We start from the raw sequence: 27,953 nt of genomic DNA on the forward strand, positions 1-27,953 counted from the left end.
CACTGGCTCTGCACCCTTCCTGTTTGCATCTCTCTGCACCCTTCCTGTTTGCATCTTACCTAACGGGCCGCTCCTACCAGGTGACATGGATGTCTGACTACTGGGGTTCCACAAGGGTCTGTCCTGGGTCCTCTCCTGTTTTCCCCTCTACACTACATCTCTGGGCTCTGTCATTCGCTCGCATGGCTTCTCCTATCGCTGCTATGCCGATGACACCCAACTGGTCCTGCCATTCCCCCTTCTGATACAAAAGTGGAAACATGCATAGCGGGGTGCTTGGCTGACATCTCGGAGTGGATGACAACACATCACCTCAAGCTCAATCTGGACAAGACTGAGCTGCTGTTCCTCCCGGGGAAAGGCTGCACACACCGTTGAAGACAGTGGTGACTCCGACTCAGACTGCGAGGAATCTGGTTGTGACCCTGGACGACCAATTGTCATTCTCCTGTAGCAGAGGGGACATGACCCCATGCTCCTGTCAACCAGACATTGGACAGTCCAAACCACCAAGGTCTGAGTGGGGGCACCGGGGTCACACAGGGGTAACAGCAGAATGGAGGACTGTTGCAATGATAGACATTCCACAACTATCCTTTTCTCTGGACTGGGCCTTTAAGTCAGAGAAACTAATCTAAGTGCCTGTGTCAACAGACTGACACCCGAGACCAGGAAAACCGTCATTCATGGCTGGTGAGAGGATTAACTAAAAGGGTTTGGTTTAAAACATCAGGAGACTGAGTGGGACTTTAATGAGAGTGTGAAAGTTATATGATGGCACTCCCTTTCTCTCTCTCCCTGTAGCTCGCCTTCAACATTATAGAGCACCAATGTTCTGAGGTACAAATGAATGAAACTGCTAATTCAGTGATTACATTACATTATAGTCATTTAGCAGACGCTTTTATCCAAAGCGACTAACAATAATTGCATTTAACGTAGGAAGAGCCAATGTACTACTACTTGCCAGAACTCACAAGTGCATCTTCTTTCTAAAACAAGTGACTAAGAGCATAATCTAGTGCTGAAGGCAAAGTGCAAGAATCGCAATCTAAAGTACAGTGCAATATAATATAATACAATAAGAGCTTAGGCGGGAGGATTGTTGTAGTACTTCTTGAAGAGATGAGTTTTGAGCCTGCGACGAAAGATGGGCAGCGACTCTGCTGTCCTGACATCAGTGGGCAGTTCATTCCACCACTGCGGGGCCAGGACAGAGAAGAGCCGTGACCGTGACGATCGACCGCAGGAGCCTCGGAGTGACGGGGCAACCAGTCGCCCTGAGGTAGCAGAGCGTAGCCGTCGGGAGGGGGTGTAGGGTTTGACCATGGCCTGGAGGTAGGAGGGGGCTGTTCCTTTCATTTCCCTGTAGGTTAGCGCCAGAGTTTTAAACGGGATGCAAGCCGCTACAGGGAGCCAGTGTAGGGAACGGAGGAGGGAAGTTGTGTGGGAGAATTTGGGGTGGTTGAACACCAGGCGAGCAGCAGCTTTCTGGACAAGTTCCAGAGGTTTAATGGCTGACGCCGGTACTCCAGCGAGGAGGGAGTTGCAGTAGTCCAGGCGGGAGATGACCAGGGCCTGGATGAGTACCTGCGCCGTTTCATTAGTGAGGAAAGGGCGAATCCTCCTGATGAGTGATAAACCGCTTATTCAATCATGAAACTGAGTTATTCCCCAAGTGCAATTGTTTATTGTATACTGTGAAGCATATCAGTATGAGTAACATGGTCCTGGGACCGAATGGGCTCAGGGAAGCAATGAATTTGTGAATACAACATGTTTGTGTGATTAAATATGTCATGTTTGGACTTTATTTACTCCGGCTAACGTCCTGTGTATGAATATGCCATCCTTCATGATGACTGCTTATGTGTTGTGAATGAGATCAAATACTCAGGGACTAAAATGATTGGAGTGAGAGTCTGGTAACTGGAAGTCAGTTTCCCCCCGTGATATTGAGGAGGGAGTGAAGAGGCCCGTGGTGGGAATGAGGGCCAATCAGCTAGATTTGTGCCAGTAGGACCAACCCCTTTCCTAACCAGATATAGTCCCAAGAATAACATTTTTCATTCTATTGTGTTCTTTTGTGTTCATACTGTAACGTAACGGATCCTGTTGTGCCATTAAAGCAAGTAACTTTGTCTCCGTGGAACTGCTAAAGAAACAGCCTGCTGTAGATACCTTCGAGTATCTGCTTAAGTAGCCTATCCACAATTGTTTCGGGACCCCCCCCCCTCCTCGGCAAGAGCGGGGGCTTGGGGACTTGCAACTTTAATTCTGAACCATTTCAGTTCTGTACACCAAACAGCACTGAAATTGAGTCTGAGCGCTAAGTCCGAACTCTGAGTCTCTGCGACTCCCAACCTTCGCCAAACAGCCTACCTTGAAAGCTGCATTGACGGAAGAGCCCGGCGTGCTACGCCCTGTACCAGATCCAGTGACCATCGGTCACATGCCTTTACAAAGTCTCCATGCCAATAGCTGCCAGTGACGCTAGCCAGCGTGCAACACACATGTAACATAAGGTCGCAACCCAGCTGCTCTCTATTGATCTGGTGTGATGCTATGCTGTTTGAGCTAAGAGAATTTAGGACAGGCTTATATCATTTAGGAAGGCAATCTTATATCATTAATTTCATTTCTGCTGTGTTTTCATACTGCCACATTTGTGTTTCTGTTGATTATTGAATTGTGTTTTCATATTATCTTGATAATTGATTAGTATAACTTCAATACATTTTATATAAGCTTTGATCACGTCGTTGTAGCGTCATCAACTGGTCTCTAGGTCACTTGCTTGAGTCAAGACCTCTTTCAGACTGTGATTGATAAACTAGACTATTGAGAAGGTTATCTGTTTCCCTGTACAGAACAAGGTGGTGCCCCATACGAGTTGATTTAATATATTACATACATATTCCTTCATATTTGTGATTACCGCGGTATTATCATAAATTATACCTAGTCATATAATCATATTTCCATAGTTCTAACCATTAGAATGCTACACTCTGCACATATCACATCCGTCACACGCTCCTGCAGATTCATGCTCTACAACATCAGGAGGATTCGCCCTTTCCTCACTGATGAAACGGCGCAGGTGCTCATCCAGGCCCTGGTCATCTCCCGCCTGGACTACTGCAACTCCCTCCTCGCTGGGGCAGCCATTAAACCCCTGGGACTTGTCCAGAAAGCAGCTGCTCGCCTGGTGTTCAACCACCCCAAATTCTCCCATACAACTTCCCTTCTCCGTTCCCTACACTGGCTCCCTGTAGCTGCTCGCATCCAGTTTAAAACTCTAGTACTAGCCTACAGGGCAATGAAAGGAATAGCCCCCTCCTACTGTACCTCCAGGCCATGGTCAAACCCTATACCCCATCTCGACCGCTACGCTCTGCTACCTCCGAGGCCCCTGCGCTGGCATTTTCGAGAAATTCTTGAAATTCGTTCTTGTCTTTGAAATCAAGAGTTTAACATGTTTTTGAATGATTTTTCAAGATGCCCATCCACATCCATTGTATGACCAAAACAGAGCAATTATCAACTTTCTCGAAAATGCTAGCTTTGTCAACGTTTTGATCTGAACCATTGTATATGATCATAAGTAACCTTAAAACAGGGCTAAACATGTATTTTCCCTTTACTACTCCTTTAAGCACCTATTGTTTTTTAGATTGCTATTCTTGCACTTTGCCTTCAGCACTATATTATGCTCTTAGTCATTTGTTTTAGAAAGAAGATGCACTTGCGAGTTCTGGCAAGTAGTAGTACATTGGCTTTTCCTATATTAAATGCAATTATTGTTATACGCTTTGGATAAAAGTGTCAGCTAAATGACTCATGTAATGTAATGTAAATAAATTGTTTCGTCCTTTTTGGTTGACATGACTACAACCCGACCTGCCGAGAATATATCTATAGAATAACTGCATAGAAACAGCCAATCCTCATGCGGGTGGCCGCATTTGCTAATGTAGGTAATGTAGAGGCATCAGTATTATAATGAGACTGTTTTATAACCTGTCAAAAACTCCTTGTAGTGGGCTTAATTGAGATCAAAACCATGGAGAAATTGGAAGGACAAAACAGATTTAATACTTTTCCTCACCATTGATTTCCCCTTCTCCTCCTCCTCCTCCTTCATCTCCTTCCTGTCCTCCTCATCCCACTCTTCCTCCCCCTCATCCCAACCTTTTGTAAAATGGTGGCGGGCTGAGCAGCATTTTTATTTTTTATTTTTTATTGAACAAATATTCCTTTACAAAATTTGCAATACTTCACACAGTCATACAAGGAATATACCAGACACATAAAATTGTAAGATGAGAGAGAAAAATAGGAGGGGGAAAATAATAACAAAAACAAACAAACAAAGAAAAAACAGAATATACAAATAAAAGAGAGTACTAGGGGTCCTCAGCAAGTTTCAGAACCTCAACTAAGTTACAAAGTTTCAAGGCATTCTTTTTTAACATAAACTTCAGCGATAGGAAATAATGACAGTTCTTTGTGAAATACAAGGAATGTCGGCAGAGACTTCATGAATCTATTCTTATGCAAAAAGAACTTTCCCAGAATAATAATGACATTAACAGCTAAGTCTTGCGTTCTATCTTTGGCTGAACAGCAGAGTAAATGAGATGGGTGTCTTCAGATTCAGAAAACTTTGTCTGTCGTGATAGACAATCGTCTTAGACTGGCTCAACAATCAACACAAGTTAACACAACACAACAACATACAGTACATTCCTTAGGGTGTGTGTCCACCGGCAAGCTGTTTACAATGGCCGCTATTGAGACTGTGTTCCAAGCACTTTTTAGCGCTATAGCGCCATGAGCTCTAGGCTTTCTTTGCAGTTGAAAAAACGTTTTGGGCTAGAGTGCAGGCTGTAAAAGGCTATTATGACGACAAGGGCGGTCGGTTTTGGGCGAAACCACAGAGACAGCGAACGTTAGCACTACTTAACATTAGCTAGCTACTATATTGTAAATTAGCTAATTAATCTGCACACAACACTCGTGGCTAACGTAGGTCTAAAACATCGGTAGCCTAGCCAGCTCTAAACTCCAGCTCTAGTGCGCTTTAAGCAGCTGTACTGTAAGCTTGGAGCTGTTCAGCTACATACTGTACAGCTCACTGGTGGACACCAAGGTTAGAATAGCTTTTTTCATTTGTTTTTATTTTAATATTGTTTTAACTTTTTGTTATCAATTTCAGTTTAGTTTTGATTAGTTTTAAAGCAGGTTTGCTAGTTTAGTTTAATTTTTATTTTTTGAAAATGCTTAGTTTTAGTTTAGTTTTTATTAGTTTCAGTATTAGTTTTTTTTTTTTTTTTTCTTCTGTGCTAGCCTTGTCAGACTATCCTGATCTCGTGAGCTCACGTTGTTTCACTCCGTGTGAAACAAGCCATCTGGCGCAAGTCAGGTTACTTCTGCGCAGGGGCATAGCTAAATAAAATGGAGGATAGATTTCATATCCACCCAAAATACTAGGCTCATGTATGAAAGGAAAAAGACTAAAACTAACATTTTCTCTATAATTTTAGTTTATTTTAGTTAGTTTTGTAAACACACAATGCAGTTTTAGTTAGTTATCGTTTTTCTGTAAAGTTTTTCTTTTATTTTTTTCAGTTAACTAAAATGTTTTTTCACACCTAGTTTTTGTTTTTTAATTAGATTTCGTTTACTATAATAACCTTGGTGGACACACAGCCAAGCTCATTTAGAAAATAAATCTCCCCACAGCTGCGGGTCCGTATTGCAGAGCTGCATCCTCTCAGAATCCTGCACAGGACTGCTGGAGACAGAGATAGCGCACAGTGCAACGTTTCTTTTGTACATAATGTCAAAGATGCACGACAGTTAATGGCTGGTGTCTTCTAACCAAGTCCATGACCAGAACAACACATCAACTCAGGGACAATAGAGTCTCAACTGGATCATCTGCTTGACTTCTGGCAATTAACTTTGCATTATGTCATTATGTATGTTCGTAAGTCTCCTCAGCCTGATTCATACCAGTCATTAAAGTCCCAGTTAACCAAAATCAGAGATTTGCTTGAAAACACATTCTATGTGTTAGTGATGCATTGCTGATAACATGTAAAAATGGGATGAACCATGTGTAGTACTGAATTGTGAAGTTAGACCAGTTTTGTGTTTTTGACCAGTTTTGATTTCTGGATTTTCTGGGCGGGCTTAAAATGGTACTTGATGACGTAGAGCGGTGTTCTTAGCATATCCCCGCCCTAACACTAAGCTAGAACGGATTTGAATCTTCGGTTCTCCTGCTCAATCTTGAGTCTAGAATTAGCTAGTTTTAACCAGCAGTCTAGAATTAGCTAGTTTTTCTTAGTTAGCAATGCCTATGCATAAAACTAAACGAAAATGCATCCTTCCTGGATGCCAGCAGGAATGGGATGATAAGGTCTCCTTCTTTCAACTCCCGAGTAAAGCTGAAATGAGAAGCAAATGGTTAGCATTTTTGAAGAGCCATGGTGTTACAGAGGAGTCTGTCACCGCTAGCGCCCGCCTCTACAGCAAACATTTCACTTCCGAAAGCTTCTGCAATTATAATATGAGGCTTTTGGGTTTCACAGACTCACGACTGGTCCTGGTGAATTCGGCGGAGCCAACCATCTCCCTCCCCGGCCTCCATTCTCCTCCTGTCGCATCAACCTTTGGTGCCGACACCGCTGCCTTGTGTGCTTATAGCTAATTAACGTTATAACGTTAGCTAGGTAACGTAAGCAATAGGAAAATACACTGCTACGTTAATATACAAAATATGTGTCTTAACATTTATTTGGTAATGTCAGCTATGATGAATTATATGTAATCTTAGGAGGAATTATAGCTAACATTAGCTATGTAGTTTGTTGCAGATGGGAGTGTGTATATAACCTTAGTCTAGCTAACATAGCTAGCAGCACCGACCAGACGACCACCCACCAAATAAAGTTACGGATGATATATTATGACTATAAGCGTTAACTATACAGAAACTGCCTGCCATATTTGTGGCACCTGATGTGCGTATGGGTTCACCGGTAATGGTTACAATATATTTCTCCAGCGGGAGACCGGGAGGCGGGAGCGAGGGGGATGGTTAGGTAGACCAGCTGCAGCTGGAGAAAGACGCACCCTCTCCCAGTGAAGCGGTGCTCGGCGGCTACTGGCTGAACATTCCAGTTCTGTTGGATATGTTGTGGGAAAGTTGAAGCCGAGTGCTCGTTATTCTCACACATAACATTGCCAACGAGAGTGGATGAGTCTGTCCCGATTATCAACTCCGGTAGTACACTACTTCTTCGCGCTATCAGCGCTGTTCAAGCCAGTGACTAAAAGGTACATTTTAAACAACTTTTTCCATTGATCCCAAGGGACGACAGGATCGCCTGGGAGGGATAGGAATGGGTCCGGAGGTGGCAGGGAGAAAATAGGGACAGACTCCCTATTGTACATTCGTACATTCCTCGTTGCCTGTTTTTGTATTTTGCATCTAAGGGCAGTAAAACTGGCACGTTGGTATAGAGTAGCTACAGTTTTACCTGTGTTGTTTGTCAGGAGGTATTTAGGAAGCATCTGTGCGTTTGACTCATTAGACAAGTGTAATTTCAACTCCTCTCTGTTTTCACAAAGCTGTGCCTTCCTACCACAAAAGAGACGGCGTGCCAGTGTGACAATTGTAAATATTAATATGCAGACCAGAGAACTGTACTATTTGACAGGTTCTTCCGTCCACACCCCCTCCCCACGCAATTGGGTGTGGCTTCGGTGCCTTCAGCAGACACGCCCCCACAGTCTCAGACCAGAGAATGCTGCTGATTTTCAACCCATTTTGAAGCCTTATTTTATATACTTAGCGACATTTTTAATCACTCAGATTTGGCTGGCTGGTTAATGACATGTTTACCTATAGTGTATGAAGCTCATAACAAAAATTTGAACTGGGTTAACCTGGACTTTAAGATTGGGGATGAGGTTCTCTCACTGCAGCCATTCTCTGGAGTAGATTGACATTTTGTCTATTTTTGTATCAAAATCATACACAGGAGATACGCAAAATTGGCCCATAAAATATGCTTCTTCTAGATACCATTTGGTTTATTGCTGTTCTTCTTCAAAGTACCAGTTTGTTCTTTTCAAAGTACCAGATAGTTTGGTTTCTTTCCATCTAGGACTCTCTCTCTCTCTCTCTCTCTCTTTCCCTCTTATTCTCTCTGGTTGTCTGTAAAAGTACCGACATTTAACTCTGCGATTTTGAGGACAAAGATCAAATCCAAACCTCAGAGAGGAAGAGGTACAATTGGAAGAAATGAGTGAATGTCACTTCCTCGGCAGCACGCACATGTATTATCTCCTGACAGGATAAAGGTGGCTTCCCTAAGACCCTGAGGCTCAGAGATCAGAGATCATTACACTCCTCAGAGAGGATGGGTGAGAGGGGCGGGGGGAGGAGGAGGAGGAGAGAGAAGGAGGGGGAGAGGGGCAGGGGGAGGAGGAGGAGGAGAGAGGAGGAGGGGGAGAGGGGCGGGGGGAGGAGGAGGAGGAGAGAGAGAGAAGGAGGGGAAGAGGGGCGGAGGGAGGAGGAGGAGAGAGAAGGAGAGGGGCGGGGGGAGGAGGAGGAGGAGGAGAGAGAAGGAGGGGGAGAGGGGCAGGGGGAGGAGGAGGAGGAGAGAGGAGGAGGGGGAGAGGGGCAGGGGGAGGAGGAGGAGGAGAGAGGAGGAGGGGGAGAGGGGCAGGGGGAGGAGGAGGAGGAGAGAGAAGGAGGGGGAGAGGGGTGGGGGGAGGAGGAGGAGGAGAGAGAAGGAGGGGGAGAGGGGCAGGGGGAGGAGGAGGAGAGAGAAGGAGGGGGAGAGGGGCGGGGGGAGGAGGAGAGAGGCGGGGGGAGAGGGGCAGAGGGAGAGAGAAGGAGGGGGAGAGGGGCGGGGGGAGGAGGGGGAGAGAGAAGGAGGGGGAGAGGGGCGGGGGAGGAGGGGGAGAGGGGCGGCAGGAGAGAGAAGGAGGGGGAGAGTGGCGGGGGGCGGAGGAGGAGAGGGGCGAGGGGAGGAGGAGGATGGGGGAGAGAGAAGGAACGGAGAGGAGGATATGAGAGACCCAGCTAGCAGGGAATGATCCCGCAACATTGGGGAACATTCCCAACACGTTCTGCTAATGTTTTCACGTTCTGCTAATGTTTTCACGTTCTTTGAACAATTTTAGAACAAATGATTGCCAGCTGGGAAGGGAGTGAAGTTAGGGACACAAGAGAGGAGAGAGGAGAGGAGAGGAGAGGAGAGGAGAGAGAGGAGAGACCGAGTGAGATACAGTAGAAGGAACGGAGACTTGGAATGAACAGAGAGAGTTTTAGAGACCGTGCCTATTAGGAAGTGTTGGTGCCAGTGTCCACGCCCGGGCGGGGCATGTCTACCCACCATAGAGACAGCGAACGTTAGCACTACTTAACATTAGCTAGCTACTGTATCGTAACTTAGCTAATTAATCTGCACACAACACTCGTGGCTAACGTAGGTCTAAAACATGGGTAGCCTTGCCAGCTCTAAACTCCAGCTCTAGTGTGCTCTAAGCAGCTGTACTGTAAGCTTGGCGCTGTTCAGCTACAGTACATACAGCTCACTGGTGGACACAGCCAAGCTCATTCAAAAAACAAATCTCCCCACAGCTGTGGGTCCGTATTGCAGAGCTGCATCCTCTCAGAGTCCTGCACAGGACTGCTGGAGACAGAGATTTATTTATTATTATTATTTATTAAGATTTATTTTTGTATCAAAATCATACACAGGAGATAAGCAAAATGGGGCCATAAAATATGCTTCTTCTAGATACCATTTGGTTTATTGCTGTTTTTCTCCAAAGTACCAGTTTGTTCTTTTCAAAGTACCAGTTGGTTTGGTTTCTTTCCATCTAGGACTCTCTCTCTCTCTCTCTCTCTCTGGTTGTCTGTAAAAGTACCGACACTTAACTCTGCGATTTTGAGGACAAAGATCAAATCCAAACCTCAGAGAGGAAGAGGTACAATTGGAAGAAATTAGTGAATGTCACTTCCTCGGCAGCACGCACATGTATTATCTCCTGACAGGATAAAGGTGGCTTCCCTAAGACCCTGAGGCTCAGAGATCATTACACTCCTCAGAGAGGATGGGTGAGAGGGGCGGGGGGAGGAGGAGGAGGAGAGAGAAGGAGGGGGAGAGGGGCAGGGGGAGGAGGAGGAGAGAGGAGGAGGGGGAGAGGGGCGGGGGGAGGAGGAGGAGGAGAGAGAGAGAAGGAGGGGAAGAGGGGCGGAGGGAGGAGGAGAGAGAAGGAGGGGGAGAGGGGCGGGGGGAGGAGGAGGAGGAGAGAGAAGGAGGGGGAGAGGGGCGGGCGGAGGAGGAGGATGAGGAGGGGGAGGAGGAGGAGGAGAGAGAAGGAGGGGAAGAGGGGCGGAGGAGGGGGAGAGGGGAGGAGGAGGAGAGAGAAGGAGGGGGAGAGGGGCGGGGGGAGGAGGAGGAGGGGGAGAGAGAAGGAGGGTGAGAGGGGCGGGGGGAGGAGGAGGGGGAGAGGGGAGGAGGAGGAGGAGAGAGAAGGAGGGGGAGAGGGGCGGAGGAGGGGGAGAGGGGCGGAGGGAGGAGGAGGAAGAGGAGGAGGAGAGAGAAGAAGGGGGAGAGGGGCGGGGGGAGGAGGAGGAGGAGAGAGAAGGAGGGGGAGAGGGGCGGGGGGAGGAGGAGGAGGGGGAGAGGGGCGAGGGGAGGAGGAGGATGGGGGAGAGAGAAGGAACGGAGAGGAGGATATGAGAGACCCAGCTAGCAGGGAATGATCCCGCAACATTGGGGAACATTCCCAACACGTTCTGCTAATGTTTTCACGTTCTGCTAATGTTTTCACGTTCTTTGAACAATTTTAGAACAAATGATTGCCAGCTGGGAAGGGAGTGAAGTTAGGGACACGAGAGAGGAGAGGATAGGAGGAGAGGAGAGGAGAGACCGAGTGAGATACATTAGAAGGAACAGAGACTTGGAATGAACAGAGAGAGTTTCAGAGACCGTGCCTATTAGGAAGTGTTGGTGCCAGTGTCCACGCCCGGGTGGGGCATGTCTCCCCAGTCCCCTAGGCGGTCCGTGGCGCATGGACAGCTTCCCGACTTTCACAACTCCTCTAAACCCGTGGAGAGGAACTTCAAAACCTCAGAAAGGACATCAGAGAGAGAGACAGTATCAAAGACAGAGTGGAGCTGTGAAGCATGCGGAGAGCCCTCCAGGAGAACTCTCCACTGAATTCGTTTAAAGCTCTCAATACGCAAGCATTTGCAGGAAATATATCCCCATCCCTGTCCTCGCCTCTCTACCTGCCCCTCTCTGCCCTTCTCCCTACCCCTCTTTCTCCCCCTCTGCATCTCCCCCCCCCCCCCCCCATCTCTCATCATCTCTCTGTCCCCCCTCTGCCTACCTCCTCCTCTTTTCCACATCCCCATCTCGTTTTGGCCCAGCCTCAAAGAAGCTGGTAGCTGAACCCCCCCCCCCCATGGCCTGTGGCATGGCAGACTGCTGGAGACCAATGCTGGCATCCCTCCTCCACCTCAGCTGCCACCCCGGCAGGGTGGGCACGGCTTTGCCCTGCCTGAGTGGCACAGATAGCAGGGATTTGCCCCCCCCCCCTCTCCCCCTGAGCCTCTTCCCTCTTCTCGCTTCAGTCCCTGGTCTCACCACAGACACAGAGAGACCATCCTCGCTTCAGTCCCTGGTCTCACCACAGACACAGAGAGACCATCCTCGCTTCAGTCCCTGGTCTCATTACAGACCCAGAGAGACCATCCTCGCTTCAGTCCCTGGTCTCACCACAGACACAGAGAGACCATCCTCGCTTCAGTCCCTGGTCTCACCACAGACACAGAGAGACCATCCTCGCTTCAGTCCCTGGTCTCACCACAGACACAGAGAGACCATCCTCGCTTCAGTCCCTGGTCTCACCACAGACACAGAGAGACCATCCTCGCTTCAGTCCCTGGTCTCACCACAGACACAGAGAGACCATCCTCGCTTCAGTCCCTGGTCTCATCACAGACAGAGAGACCATCCTCGCTTCAGTCCCTGGTCTCACCACAGACACAGAGAGACCATCCTCGCTTCAGTCCCTGGTCTCACCACAGACACAGAGAGACCATCCTCTCTTCAGTCCCTGGCCTCACTAAAGACACAGAGAGAGAGAGAGCTTGCTATCCTTGCTGATGGCCAAACGCACCCCTCTCTCTCTCTCTCTCTCTTTCACACAAATACACGTATAGACTACATGCAATATGTACCGTATCACATTTTTTCCCATCTCTCTCTCCCTCCATCCCTCCCTCCCTCTCATTCTAGCTACGGGGACATGGTACCGAAGACGATTGCGGGGAAGATCTTCGGCTCCATCTGTTCTCTGAGCGGGGTGCTGGTAATCGCCCTGCCCGTGCCCGTCATCGTCTCCAACTTTAGCCGCATCTATCACCAGAACCAGAGAACAGACAAGCGGCGTGCGCAGAAGGTACAGGTGAACGCCATTAACCCCCCCGATGAGCTCCATCCGGCTGGAAGGGGGGCAAGGGCCGTGTGAGTGTGTTTGTGGGTGGTTGGAAGTGTCTGTCTGTGATTTGTTGGGTGTGTGTGCGTGTGTGTGTGTGTGCACGTGTGTGTGTGTGTGTGTGTGTGTGTGTGTTTGTGTGTGCACGTGTGTGTGTGTGTGTGTGTGTGTGTGTGTGTGTGTGTGTGTGTGTGTGTGTGATAACCCTGGCCCCCCTGACTTCCAAGGCTGCAGTACTAACCTGGCATGCGCTGCAGAAGTAAGAATCCACACATACATAAGACTGACTGACTGACTGACTGACTGACTGACTGACTGGCTGACTGACTGACTGGCTGACTGGCTGACTGACTGACTGACTGACTGACTGACTGACTGGCTGACTGACTGGCTGACTGGCTGACTGGCTGACTGACTAGTTGACTGACTGGCTGACTGACTGACTAGTTGACTGACTGACTGACTGACTGACTGACTGACTGACTGACTGACTGACTGACTGACTGACTGACTGACTGACTGACTGACTGACTAGTTGACTGGCTGACTGACTGACTAGTTGACTGACTGACTGACTGGCTGACTGACTGACTGGCTGACTGGCTGACTGACTAGTTGACTGACTGGCTGACTGACTGACTAGTTGACTGACTGACTGACTGACTGACTGACTGACTGACTGACTGACTGACTGACTGACTGGCTGACTGGCTGACTGGATGCATGCCCTTGACTTCACTCCATAAAACATGTCACTGCAAACGATCATTAGTTCTTCCTCACTCGATGAAATGGAGGAGGGTGGATATTAATCTGACCCCTGTACTGTACATGTGTGGCGTGCGAGCTGGTCATGCGCACGTTTATGCGAGCATGCGTCCGTCCGTCACACATGTACCTAGAGGGCGCTCGCCACAATTCATTATTCCCATTGCCAAGTACATTTTGCTTTGTACATAAAAAACTATGCTTGGTGTCTCAGTAGAAGTTATAGTCTGTTCCACTCAGGAGCCTGTACACTTTCTAAATCCAGTTCAGAGCTTGAGGTGTTTTGTACTGTAGCTCTTTTGGTGCTCATTCTCAAATTAAGCAATTGTCCACTCGAGGCAGTGTGTTAAATGGGATTTTACAGCTACGGGGCATTGTTAGAACCCCCGTAGGGGCGGGGCGTTGCCTAAAACACCCGTAGCTGTTGTAAAATCCTGTGTAACCCACTGCCTCGAGTGGTCAATTGCTTTTGTACAACAGTTACTACATATCTATATTCACAAAAAACACACAGTAGTAACATTCAATCATTTATTTACCGATCATTCTTATCATTTTAGCATTTACATAATCTTCCGCGATAGGCTATAGTTCTGAATGAAATGGTTGCCAGGCAACATAGGCTATCTCGCCTATTTGGATAGGCCTTATTCACATGAGCCTATATAGTGATAATTCGGGTGGTTCACATTTATTTGAACATTTCCAGCTATGGTGTAGTTATTAAAACAGTTCTCCAGAGCACTCGTTTTTGCTGGTAGGGGTGTGGAAGTGTTGGAGTCGGACTGATGAGTGCGTTTTTGTAATAGAATATGAAAAAGGCGAGGTTGCTGCGAGTGGTTGCTACGCAAAGCATAGTGGCCTACCGCTTGATCTTATCAATGGCCTCGTCAATGAGATTGACGGCGCATTAATACTAATTGTTATGCGGTCACAACCGTGGGTTACAGAGTATCTGTATATATAACGGCTGCTAGCCAATCAGAATCAAGTATCCAAACTCTCTGTTGTAGAATGCTGTAGAATGCATTGAGCAGAACCACTATGGTGCAGTAACACTGCGTAGACAGCAGAGGGAGGCATAGACCATGTTTCTAGAACGTACTCCTGAAAGGAAACTAACTGTGTTGTGGACACATTTTAAATGAACAGTAGATTATCATACCATTTGATTAATTGGTCTGTTTTCAATGTGTTTTTGTTGTTGTTTTTTACATTGTATTAATGTGTGAATATTTCTGTCCATATTAGGTTTACATGAAACAAACTAAAGCAGAGATCGATTGGATCTATCTGCTGTAAGCTGACTACAGCCAGGCTCACAATCAATATGGTGTGGTATGCTGCAAAGTATCTTCTACCACCCCACCCGGGAAAATGCTGGTTCTCCACACAGCATTTTTTTAAATGCTGATCTTTGTATGCAGGCAGGAATGCATCTTGTAGTTGGATAACTTGCCTCAAGCACTCTAAAAATGATATTCTCTCTCTATTTTCTCTGCTGATGCTTTCGCAGGGCAAAACAAAAGAGGAGTTTGTTATTACACATCTACTCTGTCCGGATTGCCCACTGCCACAGAAAATTCACCTTGAATTTACTATGTCACTGACAGTTAGATCTACGACACTAGATGACCAATAACTTTTTCAGCAACTACACGTGATGACGACATGCATCATGGGTGGGGGACGACAGGTTCACTGCGCACCAGCAATGATGGCGGTAAAGATTTGATGACAGATCAGCTCTTTTGATAAGACGACTAACTCCGGATAAAAGAGGGCTGCATGAGTAGCAGATCTTTAGCCTCAGCGTATCCTTCTTTCTCAGTAGCTGTAGAGTCCGTAATCACAATTCCTCTCTGTTAGGGTTCCTTTTCGCACAGGGAGGCTGGGGGTTCTGCTGTTACTGAATCCCTGTTCCCTATCTGTCCTTAGTTTGACCTACAGTAGCTAGCTGGAGGGAGGAGATGAGGGGGGTCGTGTATTTAACAGACACAGCTTGGTCCTGAGGGGAATGGATGAACCAAACAGTGGCTTTATGATGCTGCACATCAGACAATGGGATGGGAGGGAGACCATTAATCTGGTAATTGCGGCGGTGCCCCGTGGTTCTCCGTAGGTGTGTGATCTCCCCAGCCACCGCTCCTAGCTCCCAGCATGCACCTTGGCTCTACCTGCTAGCAATTATCTGAGACTTATGCAATTATGCACCTTGGTCCACATGCACCAATACAAGAGAGGAGAGAGAGAAGAGGAGAGATAGATAGAGAGAAGAAAGAGAAGGATATATATATATATATATATATATATATATATAGTGTATATATATATATATATATATATATATAGTGTGAATATATATATATATATATATACGAGATGCGACCGAAAAGTCGCTTTTGTCACCCACCTCTGTGGAAGAGATCAAAGCCACCGTGAGTGGGGAACTAAGGGGGCTCAAAGAGGAGGACTTTGCTAAGTGCTTCCATGGGTGGCAAAAGCGAATGCAGAAGTGCATTAACTCTGGGGGGGACTACTTTGAGGGGGACAATGGGTAATTTCTCTGCAGATTCTGTAATAAAAATGTTTTGAGAGTGTACTTTCTTTATTGTAATAAAATTGTTGTCTGTGACAAGCTACCCCTGTGACACTCTACAAAACAGCCTGTCACAGAAGCACCGATTGAGTGAGGTGAACAATATTATGCCAGAAAAGTCGTGAGATATAGGGCATCAAAAGGATATCATTGTTTTTTCAATTCAAAAAGAGCCATGAGCATGGCTGACACAATCCGGGGACTTTTCGGTTACACCTCGTGTATATATGTATATATATATATATAGAAACTGTATAGTATATATAATATATAGAGAGGTGAAAGAGAGAAGGAGACAGAGAAAGACGGAGAGAAGGTTAGAGAGAAAAGAAGGGAAAGAATGAGATAAAGATGGAGAGGGAGAGAGAAAGTCTCGAATTAGATCCAGCCACCGTACACACGCACGCACACACACAGACACACACACACACCAGGCTCAGACACAGTCACATACTTCTGTCCTCTGTCTTCATTCTGCTCTGTAGTGGGGCTCCAGGCTCCCAGGACAGTGAGGTGGCCATCTGGGGCTCTCTGTCAGTAAACGAGCTTGTTGTGAGCCTGTCCCTCGTTCCCAGTCTCATCTGCAGAAAGGTTATTACAAACGTAATTACGAAAACAAGATGTGAAAAAACATTTTAGTTAACTGAAATAACCAGGCAAGGTCCAGCCTGGCTTATGTGCTTGGCTGGCTTGTTTCTGTTCAGGACTGGTAGGACAGAAGCTAGTCATGAAATAGCTGTGAATTGAAATAACATGAAATAATGTCTGATAAATTAAGATAGGTCTTGTCGCCTGGACACATCAGTTCCAATGCAGCACAATAAGAGCGGAATAGCCAGTTAGCTCAGAAGCTCACAACAACTAGCAGCAGCTTCCATAACATTAATGGTAGCGGTCAGTGGCTAAAGCAGTTACACTGATGATTCCTGTAACTTAAGCTATTTTGCTGCAATTGGTTAAACTTCTGTTTCTGGACAAAGGTAAGGGATAAACCCAGATAACACAAGGCTAGCGGACCTACAGCGCGTCCCTGATGGACAAGTTAGCGGACCTCCGGCCGAACCCGCTGGCGGACCTCCGGCGGAATCCGCTGGCAGGTTCCTGGCCATTTGCACATCGAATGGCAATCGGAACTCTGGAGGATAATTAGCATCAGGGACAGCGGTCCGCTAGTAATCCGAAATGCTCCCGCTATTGCTCCACCACCGTTCTACCGGTAGTTTATTGTCTATATCCTAGGCCCATTGGCCCTAGGCTTATGGATTTCTATTGATACATTAACTTACTCTGAACATGTTTTTGGTAACCCTTCCTTTCATAGTCCCCCAATTACTAAACATTTACCTGGTAAATACATGCAAAGTATAGCCTAATACATAATGGGTAATTACTGAAACACCTATAATGTAGCTATAATTTCAAAACAGGAGTATTTCAAATGTTCAATTACTGCACATAAATTCAATAACTGACATAGCACCACCAGGTAACCATATTTTACTTCTATAACATCCAGTGACAAACACAAATGACAAATCACAATGCTCATATTTATTAAAATGCTTTGAATTATATTAATTATAACTGGATCCACTCAGGAATCTGGTAGTGGGACCGAGAACAGGAGGAGCAGAAAACAAAACACAGAGTTGCATACACAGAGAAACATAACAGTAAGCACAAGTCTAGTATATCAATGGGACTTGTAATTGGTCTTTTAACTGGTCACCCAGTTTCTGCAATCAGTTTGACACAGTTAATTAATCTGCTAAACAGACTGTACATTTCCTTAGAAATAAAAAACAACTTTTTGTTCCTATGGGATCTCTCCCGTCCGTCTGAAAAAAGGGGGCAGAGAGGAGAGGAAAAAGGTTGTGGCTAAAGCTAGGAATCAAACAGGTTCGTCCTCACCTGGGGAACGAACCCTGATCTCCCGCATGGGAGTCGGACGCTTTATCCACTACACTACCGAGGAACTTGAAAGTACAGGATGTCATAGAGTGTCTTGTGTTCCTATGGAATCTCTCCCGTACTTCCAAAATAGGGGAAAGGAGAGTGAAAGGAGGGAGGGAGAGGGCTGGAAAGGCCGAAAGTAAACGTATGAATAAACCCACAGGCTAGCAGAGGGTGGGAGTAGGGTTTCCCAAAATCGTTGGACCCCAATCTAACGGGTGGGAGTCCGATGCTTTCACCGCGACTCTACTTGTGCAGTGGAGATCGGTGGCTTGATTTTGGTGTCCTTCTTTATTTTGGTGTGCTGGGACTACTGCCTCTTGTGGTGCCAACAGAGAAATGCAGGTCATCATCCAACGGAGTAAGGGAGGGAGGGAGTGACTACCCGACAAACACTATCTATGGTGCGCTGGCTTACAGCGATACACAAAAATAAAAACTAGGCTTTACAAAAAATGATAACTAACTAAAACTGTATTGTGTGTTTACAAAACTAACTAAAATAAACTAAAATTGTAGCGAAAATGTCCTTAGTTTTAGTCTTTTTCATTTCATACATAAGCCTAGTATTTTTGGTGGATATGAAATCTATCCTCCATTTTTTCTTTTGCTGTGCTCCTGCGCAGAAGTAACTTGATGTGCGCCAGATGGTTTGTTTTGCACGGAGTGAAACAACTTGAGCTCACGAGATCAGGATAGTTTCCTGAGGATAGTGCAGAAGAAAAAAAAACTACAACTGATACGGAAATAATAAAAACTAAACTAAAACTAAGCATTTTCAAAAAATAAACTAGCAAACCTGCTTTAAAAACTAATTAAAATGTAACTGAAATTTAAAACAAAAAGTTAAAACGATACAAAAATGAAAACTAATGAAAAAAGGAAGACTATTATAACCTTGATCTGCAGATAACCTGTCTGATATAAGTTATCCTAATATCATTGTCCCCCACCAGGCAATGCTGAAGTGGGGGGGGACTTTAGATCGACCCCTGTACATTAGTACATATGTGTGTGTCCTGCACACATATACTGTACCGGTCGGCGCAATTCGTTTTCCCATTACCAGGTACATTTTGCTTTGTACATACCTATAAAACATAGCCATGTGATACCATCCTGATCTCGCGAGATCACATTCAGTTTCGCTCCGCAGCTCAGTCTGGACTTTCCCCATGACCCCTATATTGAACAATTATTCTCCGATTAGATTTTGACCGGGCCAATCAGGGACTGTGCTGGCATCCAGCAGCCCCTGATTGGTTCCCATGGTAAAACAGTCTCCCGAAGAAACAATTAGTTAGTAGAATAAACACAGCTATAACTGTATTTATTGCCGAAATAGACTCAATAATAACAACTAAACAAGAACAAGAGTATGCCGGAGGAAAATAATGTTTCAGCAATAATCATTTGAGATAGGGGGAAGGCCAGACTGCAGAGAGAAACAGTGTGTGCTCGCTAGGTCTCACAAGGCAAAGAAAAACTATGCTGGGTGCTCTCAGTAAAAGTGTGGTCTATTCTACTCAGAAAGTTACAGTGAGAGGCTAGTGCTTGTGATTAAGGAGTCTCTCTGAATTGTACAGCAGCCCAGCTCTGCTCTGCAAGGCTACTGGGGGTCCGCAGCCTGAGATTACACTTTGATCAATAACAGCACTCTGAGCGAGAAGCAGGGTAAATGTACAGTAACACAGCGAATCCTTTAATTTAGCTGCAAACGGTCAGACATATACAAAAAAAAGCTTGCGAGTCAACAGGATGCAGGCGAATGAAAGGCAAGGCAAGGCAAGTTTATTTGTATAGCACATTTCAGCAACAAGGCAATTCAAAGTGCTTTACATGAGACATTAAAAGCATCAAGATAAAGTGCAACACATAAAAGGTCATATAAAACTTAATGCATAAAAGGACACTCTTCTTTATCGCATTATTATTATTATAAAACAGTATTCATAAATACATTATATGTCATGTATTACACTGACACTAATCGACTCCAAATTGCTCAAAACAAGGCTAGCTAGATTCTATAGGGCGAGAGGGATCCAATGATGTCCACCTCTTGACATTTGTTCCATTTTACTGACTTCTAGATCGACAAGAAGACGATCAGTGGCCCTTAACAACCTAAAAAAATATACAAAAGACACGCACAATGTACCTGTTAGACTGGTGAGCTCCACACACCAGATAGCTTCTGTTAAAAAGTTTATTTTTATTGTTTTTTATTAAAAACAATTTAAAAAAAAAAAACTTTTTAATGGGAGTTATCTGGTGTGCAGGACTCTATTTTTCCTGGATGTTTAACACATACAGTAAGTTGCAAGTGGGATACTCAGCTGAATGGAAGTCAGGACCAACATGTGTCAGATGAGATATTTAGGTAGTCGGATGCTGTTGGGTAGATTAGAGAGAGAGTAAGCTGTGGCTCAGTCAGGTGAGCACTCGCTGACAATTTGCTTTTTCATTCAACAACCGGTGGTGATGGATGACAGGTTCACCTGTACCCTCTCTCTCTCTCTCTCTCTCTCTCTTCTCCTCTCTTTCTCTTCTCTCTCTCCCCCTCTTTCTCTCCCCCCTCTCTCTCTCTGGCCAGTGACCCAGAGAGGACGCTCCAGAGTACAGGGTGAATACGTGTCTAATTCACTGCCGCCGGGCCACGCCAGACCAGACCAGACCGGAGTCGTTGGAAAGTTCCTTTTTTTAGACCGACACAAATCAGGGGGTCCTATTTGCCGGACGAGGCGGGGGAGCGAGGCGGCGGTAGGCGGGTCGGGTCACGGCACTAATGAAGCGGGAAGGTCAAGTGGAGCCGCCTGCCGCGCCCAGAGAGGGTAGAGCAGCAGCTGAGCCCCAGGCCGGGCAGAGGGAGGGAGAGAGAGAGAGAGAGAACCAGGGAGAGAGAGAGAGAGAGAGAGGGAGTCAGGGGGAGAGGCTACGGAGCAGAAGAAAGATGCAGAGAGAGAGAGAGAGAGAGTGAAAGGGCGGTCAGAGAAAGAGGGAAAGAAGAGAGGTGAGGAGGAGATAACTGAGCTATTTGGAATCCTCCATTCAGCTAGAAAGGCTTTCTTCTTTCATGTTTTCACCGGTTGAAGCAAGGCCTGTGATCACACGCACACACACACACACACACACAAAACATCAGCATCCTTTACAGTGACAGGGTGTCTGAATGTCAATCTCCCCAGCAGAGGATTGATTCTATAACAGAGCCGTCGTCAGCGAGCCGCTCTGCTCCAGCTCGGCTCAGGGTGTCTAAAGTGTATTTGCGTGAGCAGTGGCAGGACAAGGTTAAAGGAATTACTCTCACCTCGGACGATTGGAAAGCACTTTAGGCGAGCACTCGTCTCCAATCACCTCCTCCTCTTCTTCAAATATCTGTCACTCTCCTTCTGTGATTCACTTTTCTTTTTTCAGACGCCACTTAGGATCCCGTTTCGGGGGAGCGTAGAACAGAGATAGGAGATTGAGATGCAGGCCACGGTGAGCCTGCGTAGCTCTCACGCTACAACGAGATACAGTCACAACAGCAAGATATTCATTTTGATTAATTTTAGCCTCAAAGGCTTCAAGATGAAACTCATCATGCAGAGTATAATACTACAGTTATGGCTGAGGATATGCGGCCGCTACCAGAACGTACATAAATGAAACACGGACTAAGGAACTAACTAACTCCACCATCCATAATGCATCACCACCATTTCAGGTAGAATACTAATACAGTCATTTCAGTAATAGATCTGGTCTGCGGCTTTTATATCACTCTCATGTCATCCTCTCTCTCTCTCTCTCTCTCTCTCCCCTTCTCTCTACCTCTCTCATTATCGGTCTCTCTCTTTCTCCAACTACCCCTCCCTCTCTCTCTCTCTCTCTCTCTCTCCCCTTCTCTCTACCTCTCTCACTATCATTCTCTCTCTTTCTCCATCTACCCCTCCCTCTCTCTCCCCCCTTCTCTCTACCTCTCTCACTATCGTTCTCTCTCTTTCTCCATCTACCCCTCCCTCTCTCTCTCTCTCTCCCCCATTCTCTCTCAATTTCAATTAAATTCAAAGTCTTGTATTGGAATGGGAAACACGTTTAGATGTCAAAGCAAACATCACAAAAATAGAAATGTAAATACAAACTAGGTGAAATGAGTGAATAAGTAAGTGTAATAATTACAAATGTATTTAAATGTTAACTTTTAAGTTAGTATATACAGTGTGTATATGTCCAGTGATCAGTGTGCAGGGATACTGATTGTCTTTACGGTGGTTGTGTTCTATTGGACGTCCTTTTCCTGTTACAACTGCTCACAAATCTTGCTGCTGTGTTTGCGCATTGCTGTATTTCCCCCAGCAGATATGGGAGTTTTTTTGTCTTTAGTCCAGTTTTCTAAATCTTTTTGGGTGTTTGTAATCTGTGGGAAGTATCTCTGATGTCCTGGTACAGTTTGCAGGTAGTTAAAAAGTAAAGCTCGGTTTCCACCTCTTTTTGTGTGCAGTGAGTGCACAGTCTGTCTGCTCTTTCTATCTTTCCCTCTTTTTCTCTCGCTTTCTCCATCTACCCCCCCCCCCTCTCTCTCTCTCTCTCTCCCTCTCTTTCTCTCTCCCTCCCTCCCCCCTCTCTCATCATCCAACTCCCATAGCTTTCATCTAATTGCTTTTTAGTTGATTGTTTTAGTCTGTGATCCTCTCATTGTCCCCATCAGAGTCCATTAGGGCAGCGCCAGTCGGTCGTTTAGAGCTCTGCCAAGAGCAAAAAAGCGTATATACGCAGAAGAACACTGGAGGAGTTCTGGCTCCTTCCACAGAATGAAACTCGATCAATCAGGGGAAGGCAGGGTCTGTGTGTACTGTATTATATTGCTACTGCAAAGCACCGAACAAAGTTCAGAACGCAGGACAGAGAAAGTCACTGTGCCCACCTGAAGGCAGTGTATTGACGTACTGCAGGCTCTGATGAAGGTCTAACAGACCGAACGCTCAGCGAATGAAGTGAAACACTGCACAGATCTAAGGGTGCAGAAATCGTGTTTTCCCATTTTGGTCACCGAGGCCACCTAAAAGCCCATTGTCTAGGGATGGAGGGAGAGAGGGAGGGATGAGACAGCACCCTTTCGCTATTAGGAAGGGCGTTACACATCTCTCTCTCTCTCTCTCTCTCTCTCTCTCTGTGTCTGACCCCTGACCCTCCTCCTCTCTCACAGAAAGCCAGGCTGGCCAGGATCAGAATAGCCAAGTTGAGCAGCTCCGGCGCCTTTCTCCAGAGCAAGAGAAATGGCCTCCTCAACCAGCTGCTGGAGCTCACGGTAAGGCTTACCCCTGACCTCCTGACCCCCTGACCTCAGAGAGCGGTCCATCATGTGTACTGTATGAGTTAACAGTGCAACAGCGAGAGGATGTTTGTTACAGCTGTCATCAACACGGCAGACTGCACACCTAGGATTTTGAGGGGCGGTTTTAAAATGACACTTTTATCCAAAGCTTTTAACAGGGCAGTGTGTTCAGTGTGGATGCCCCCAGTGGGAAGTGGACCCTTAACTTTAGCTGGTGCCTCACTCTACCTATTTGGCTACTCATGGCCAATGGGTTGACAGAGCTAGTGACAAAAGTCGTAGAGGACATTAAAAGATCATTCATAGTCACGGTGGAGACGTGATTTAGAGACATGAACAAGGAAGGGTGACATCATTTTCTCACAGCTATAATGAGGACGGGCGATTATTTAATTAATATTAATTACAGGACCTCAAGTCTTTATTTGCCACACGGCCAGTGATACACACAAACACACACGTGAGTGAGCGGCGACACGGCACACACAACACACACAACACAAACAACACACACAACACTCACAACACACACAACACAAACAACACTCACACAACACACACAACACTCACAACACACACAACACAAACAACACTCACACAACACTCACAACACTCACACAACACACACAACACAAACAACACTCACACAACACACACAACACTCACAACACACACAACACAAACAACACTCACACAACACTCACAACACTCACACAACACACACAACACAAACAACACACACAACACACACAACACTCACAACACACACAACACGCGCAACACTCACAACACTCACAACACACAACACTCACAACACACACAACACACAACACTCACAACACACACAACACACACAATACACACACCCACACATCTTTAGCGGTCGCCGGTGGAATTTGTCCTCTGAGTTCCACCCGTCCAAGCTGTCCTCCTCCAGGGGCAGTAGGACCAGGTCCAGGTCCTCCTCCAGGGACAGCCAGGGGCAGTGGGACCAGCTCCAGGTCCTGCTCAGGGACAGCCAGGGGCAGTAGGACCAGGTCCAGGTCCTGCTCAGGGACAGCCAGGGGCAGTGGGACCAGGTCCAGGTCCTGCTCAGGGACAGCCAGGGGCAGTGGGACCAGGTCCAGGTCCTGCTCAGGGACAGGACTGAAGAGCATCTGTTCTTCTGCATGTTTTTATATTGGGGTTCTTGGGAAGAAACACTTGCAAACACAAGGGGAACATGCAAACTCCACAGAGAAAGTTCCGGGAGATACAGCTGACAACCTGGGGAGAACCTCTCCAGTGCCGACAGTGTCCCGGGCGGGAATCGACCCCAAGACCTTCTCGCTGTGAGGCGACAGTGCAGTGCACCACTGTGCCCCACTACATTCATTCAGTGACTGTCAAATGTGTTTTGAATCAATATGCATACATGTAGCTTGATCCATTCATACAGTTTTTCTCGATTGCATAAACACTAAATTCAAATGTATCACACAATTATCAAAACCTTACCCTCACAGAGCAGATTTGCACCACCATAAGCACAATGTCAGCCTCACACTTTTTGCAAAACAATACACACAGTGATTTGCAAAGCACTAAACACACTTGTATACTGTACCTTAGACACAGAAGTATATACTGATGTCTCTTCCTGGCAATTCCAAAGCACAGACTGCCAAATGAACACACCTATGAGCCAATTGGTTTAACACAGCCACCAGGTGCGCAAACACATAATTGCTTAATTGTACACACACTAATCAGGTTTAAGCACTATAAAAATGCAGCAGGTGAGTTCCTCTGTCTTCAAAGAAAATGGAAGGAGTTCAAAGAAGAGGAGTAAGGGTGAGCGGGGGAATCCATGGAGGAGGAGGTAGAGGTAGAGGAAGACCCCAAGCTGGAGGAGAACCAGCTCAAAGGAGACGAGGAGCAAACCTACAGTAACAAATGAAATACGCGCAACACTAGTTGACCATGTCCTGAACCATGGGTTGACACTGAGGAAGGCTGGACTTCCGTGTTCAGCCAAATCTGAGCAGATTCACAGTGGCATCTGTCATTACAGTAGGACATTCAGACAAGAAAACAGGTAAGAAAGAATCTGTCACACGTAACCTTTTTACATGTAAATGTATACTGTAGGATCTATGCTGAACTACAAAATCTTGTCTTTCACTGTATTTCAGAGAGTTTTGGAGATGGATGCTGGTGAAATCCATCACTAATTCATATTTATAGATGAGGCAGGGTTCAACCTAACCAAGGCAAGGAGAATAGGAAAAAACATCATTGGCCACAGGGCCATCATCAATGTCCCGGGGCAACGTGGGGGTAACAACACCCTTTGCGCTGCCATTGCACAGAATGGGGTCCTCCTCCGTCATGCCCATCTGGGCCCTTACAACACAGCTCACATCCTCACATTTCTGGACCGTTTGCACAACATTGTTGCAGCACTAGACCAAGCTCACCGATACATCATCATCTGGGACAATGTGTCATTTCACCGCGCAGTTTTGGTCCGCAACTGGTTTCAAGATCATCCACAGTTCACAGTGCTATTTCTTCCCCCATACTCTCCATTTCTCAACCCGATTGAAGAGTTCTTCTCAGCATGGCGGTGGAAGCTGTACGACCTCCGGCCCCAGGGTCAGGTAGGCCTACCCCTCATTCAGGCCATGGAGGAGGCCTGTGACCGAATCGAGGCTGCGGCTATTCAGGGATGGATTCAACATTCAAGGAGATTCTTCCCACGTTATCTCGCCAACGAGGACATCGCCTGTGAAGTCGACGAGATTCTCTGGCCAAGCTAGGCGAAGAGATATTCACTAGTAATTTTTGTAGGCCTACTGTATTTTCAGTCTTTTCTTTTCAGGTTTTACCAGACATTTTCTTCTTTTCACTGTGGTCCTGGTCCGCATACAGTAGGGTATTTTACGTTTGTCTGGTATGTCCTGAACAGTAGTGTTACAGTATGCACACTACTGTGGCAGCGTGAAAACTGCATGTTTTGTGATCCATGTTGAAATATTGACTGACTGACATAATGATATGAAGAGAATAAATTGTATTTTCATCAGTCTGCAGCATTGGTCTTGTGTAGTGTTTGGCAAAAATGTTGTATATTTGCACTTTCTCTGTGTACTTCACTTACAGTTCTCTACTCACTGAGAAGTAGAATTGCTAAAAGTGTTTTAGGTTAGCAACAGTAGTGTGTAACTGGTTCAAACAAAATTAAGTCATATGAAACATGTGTTTCATATTGTAACAAAATAGGGTTTTAAAAAATTAGTGTATAATTTTGACAAGTGTGTTTCATTTTGCAAAGGATCTGAGGTGTCCTGCTAATTGAGTGTGTGGTTGTGCTAATTGTGTGTAGTCTTTTGAAAAACTGAGCCCTGTTTTCAAAATCGTGCTTAAGCAATCGAGAAAAACTGTAACACACTGGAGGCTGTAATAATGTCTTTGTGTTTGGTGTTTCATTTGTTTGATAAGTGACAAAGCAGTATGTCTGCCAGCCTGTCTGTCTGTCTGTCTGTCTGTCTGTCTCTGTCTGTCTGTATGCCTGCCTGCCTGTCTGTCTGTCTGTCTGTCTGTCTGTCTGTCTGTCTGTCTGTCTGTCTGTCTGTCTGTCTGTGTCTGTCTGTATACCTGCCTGCCTGTCTGTCTGTCTCTGTCTGTCTGTGTCTGTCTGTCTGTATACCTGCCTGCCTGTCTGTCTGTCTGTCTCTGTCTGTCTGTATGCTTGTCTGTCTCTGCTTGTCCGTCTGTCCTGATGGCACACAGCCCTGGCCTGTTCCCCTGGCAAGCGTCTGTTCCTTTCTGCTGTTCTCTTCTGTTCTATTCCTCTCTTCTGTTCCATTTTGTCCTCTTCTCTCTTTGGCTTTGAAGGAGTCAGACATGCTGTGTGCCAAAAATTAATTAGTCATGGTTGTGGGGGTGTAGCAGGAAGAACAGGAACCGGGGACTACTCAGCTGGGCTCTGGCTCGTGTCCCTCTTTGGTCTTGTTCTGTAAAACATTTGGATGATCGCTGTGTTTAAACAGCAATCAGAGTTAGCATGAATTAGTATTCCTGTAAAGGCTTTACTGACAGCAGGGCCAGTTTGAACAACTTCCCGCATCTTTGTGTCTGTGTCACCGGTATAATGAAAGCAGTCGTTTCAGAATACAAAATGGCCTGCCTCCTCTCATCTCCTCCGTTCACTCCATACTGTCAGAGACACTGATACTTCTGTGACTGAATCCATTCACTGTAATGGAGTCGGAGCAGAAAACACGGCTATTTGGTCATGCGGAATTATCCTATAAATGCTGACTGTAAAACGCTCCTCAGAATGTTGATGTGCCAACGCTCTTCTGTTACCTGGTTTCCAACCGCAATCAGACAGACAGACAGACAGACAGACAGACAGACAGACAGATAGATAGATAGATAGATAGATAGATAGATAGATAGATAGATAGATGACAACGCTCTGTTTGTGTTCTGTTACCTTGCTTAACCCCAAATTACTCCCAATTAGCAGGCTAGCACTGCATGGCAGCTATTGGTGTGTGAATGTGTGTATGAATGTGTGACTGAGAGGCCCTTGTAAAGCTTTGGATAAAATAGCTTTAAAAGTGCAGTCCATTACCATTACAAAACGGCACAGGCAGGGGCGTAGATTCACTTTTATTCCCATGGGTTTTTTTCGCCTCAAAGGGGGCCCTAGCCTGTCTGCCAATCAAAAATTATGTTTCTAATAATATATTCATTAAAAAAGCCTATTGAATGTATCTTAATTTG

The 27,953-nt window shown here is 46.1% G+C and overlaps 1 protein-coding gene across 1 annotated transcript in view; it reads left to right on the forward strand.

The window, feature by feature from the left end:
• The window catches only part of LOC311311602 (A-type voltage-gated potassium channel KCND3-like), a gene marked incomplete at both ends in the record, with an annotated part of 96,337 nt that overhangs the window by 61,536 nt on the left and 6,848 nt on the right, over window positions 1-27,953 (forward strand). Inside the window, 2 exons of the mRNA XM_084441352.1 lie at window positions 12,339-12,507; window positions 23,049-23,150. Of these exons, the coding sequence (XP_084297478.1) occupies window positions 12,339-12,507; window positions 23,049-23,150 (271 nt within the window). The remainder of the gene's footprint in view (window positions 1-12,338; window positions 12,508-23,048; window positions 23,151-27,953) is intronic.

This window comes from Borostomias antarcticus (genome assembly GCF_949987555.1).
Source record: "Borostomias antarcticus genome assembly, chromosome: 7".
Lineage (NCBI taxonomy): Eukaryota > Metazoa > Chordata > Actinopteri > Stomiiformes > Stomiidae > Borostomias > Borostomias antarcticus.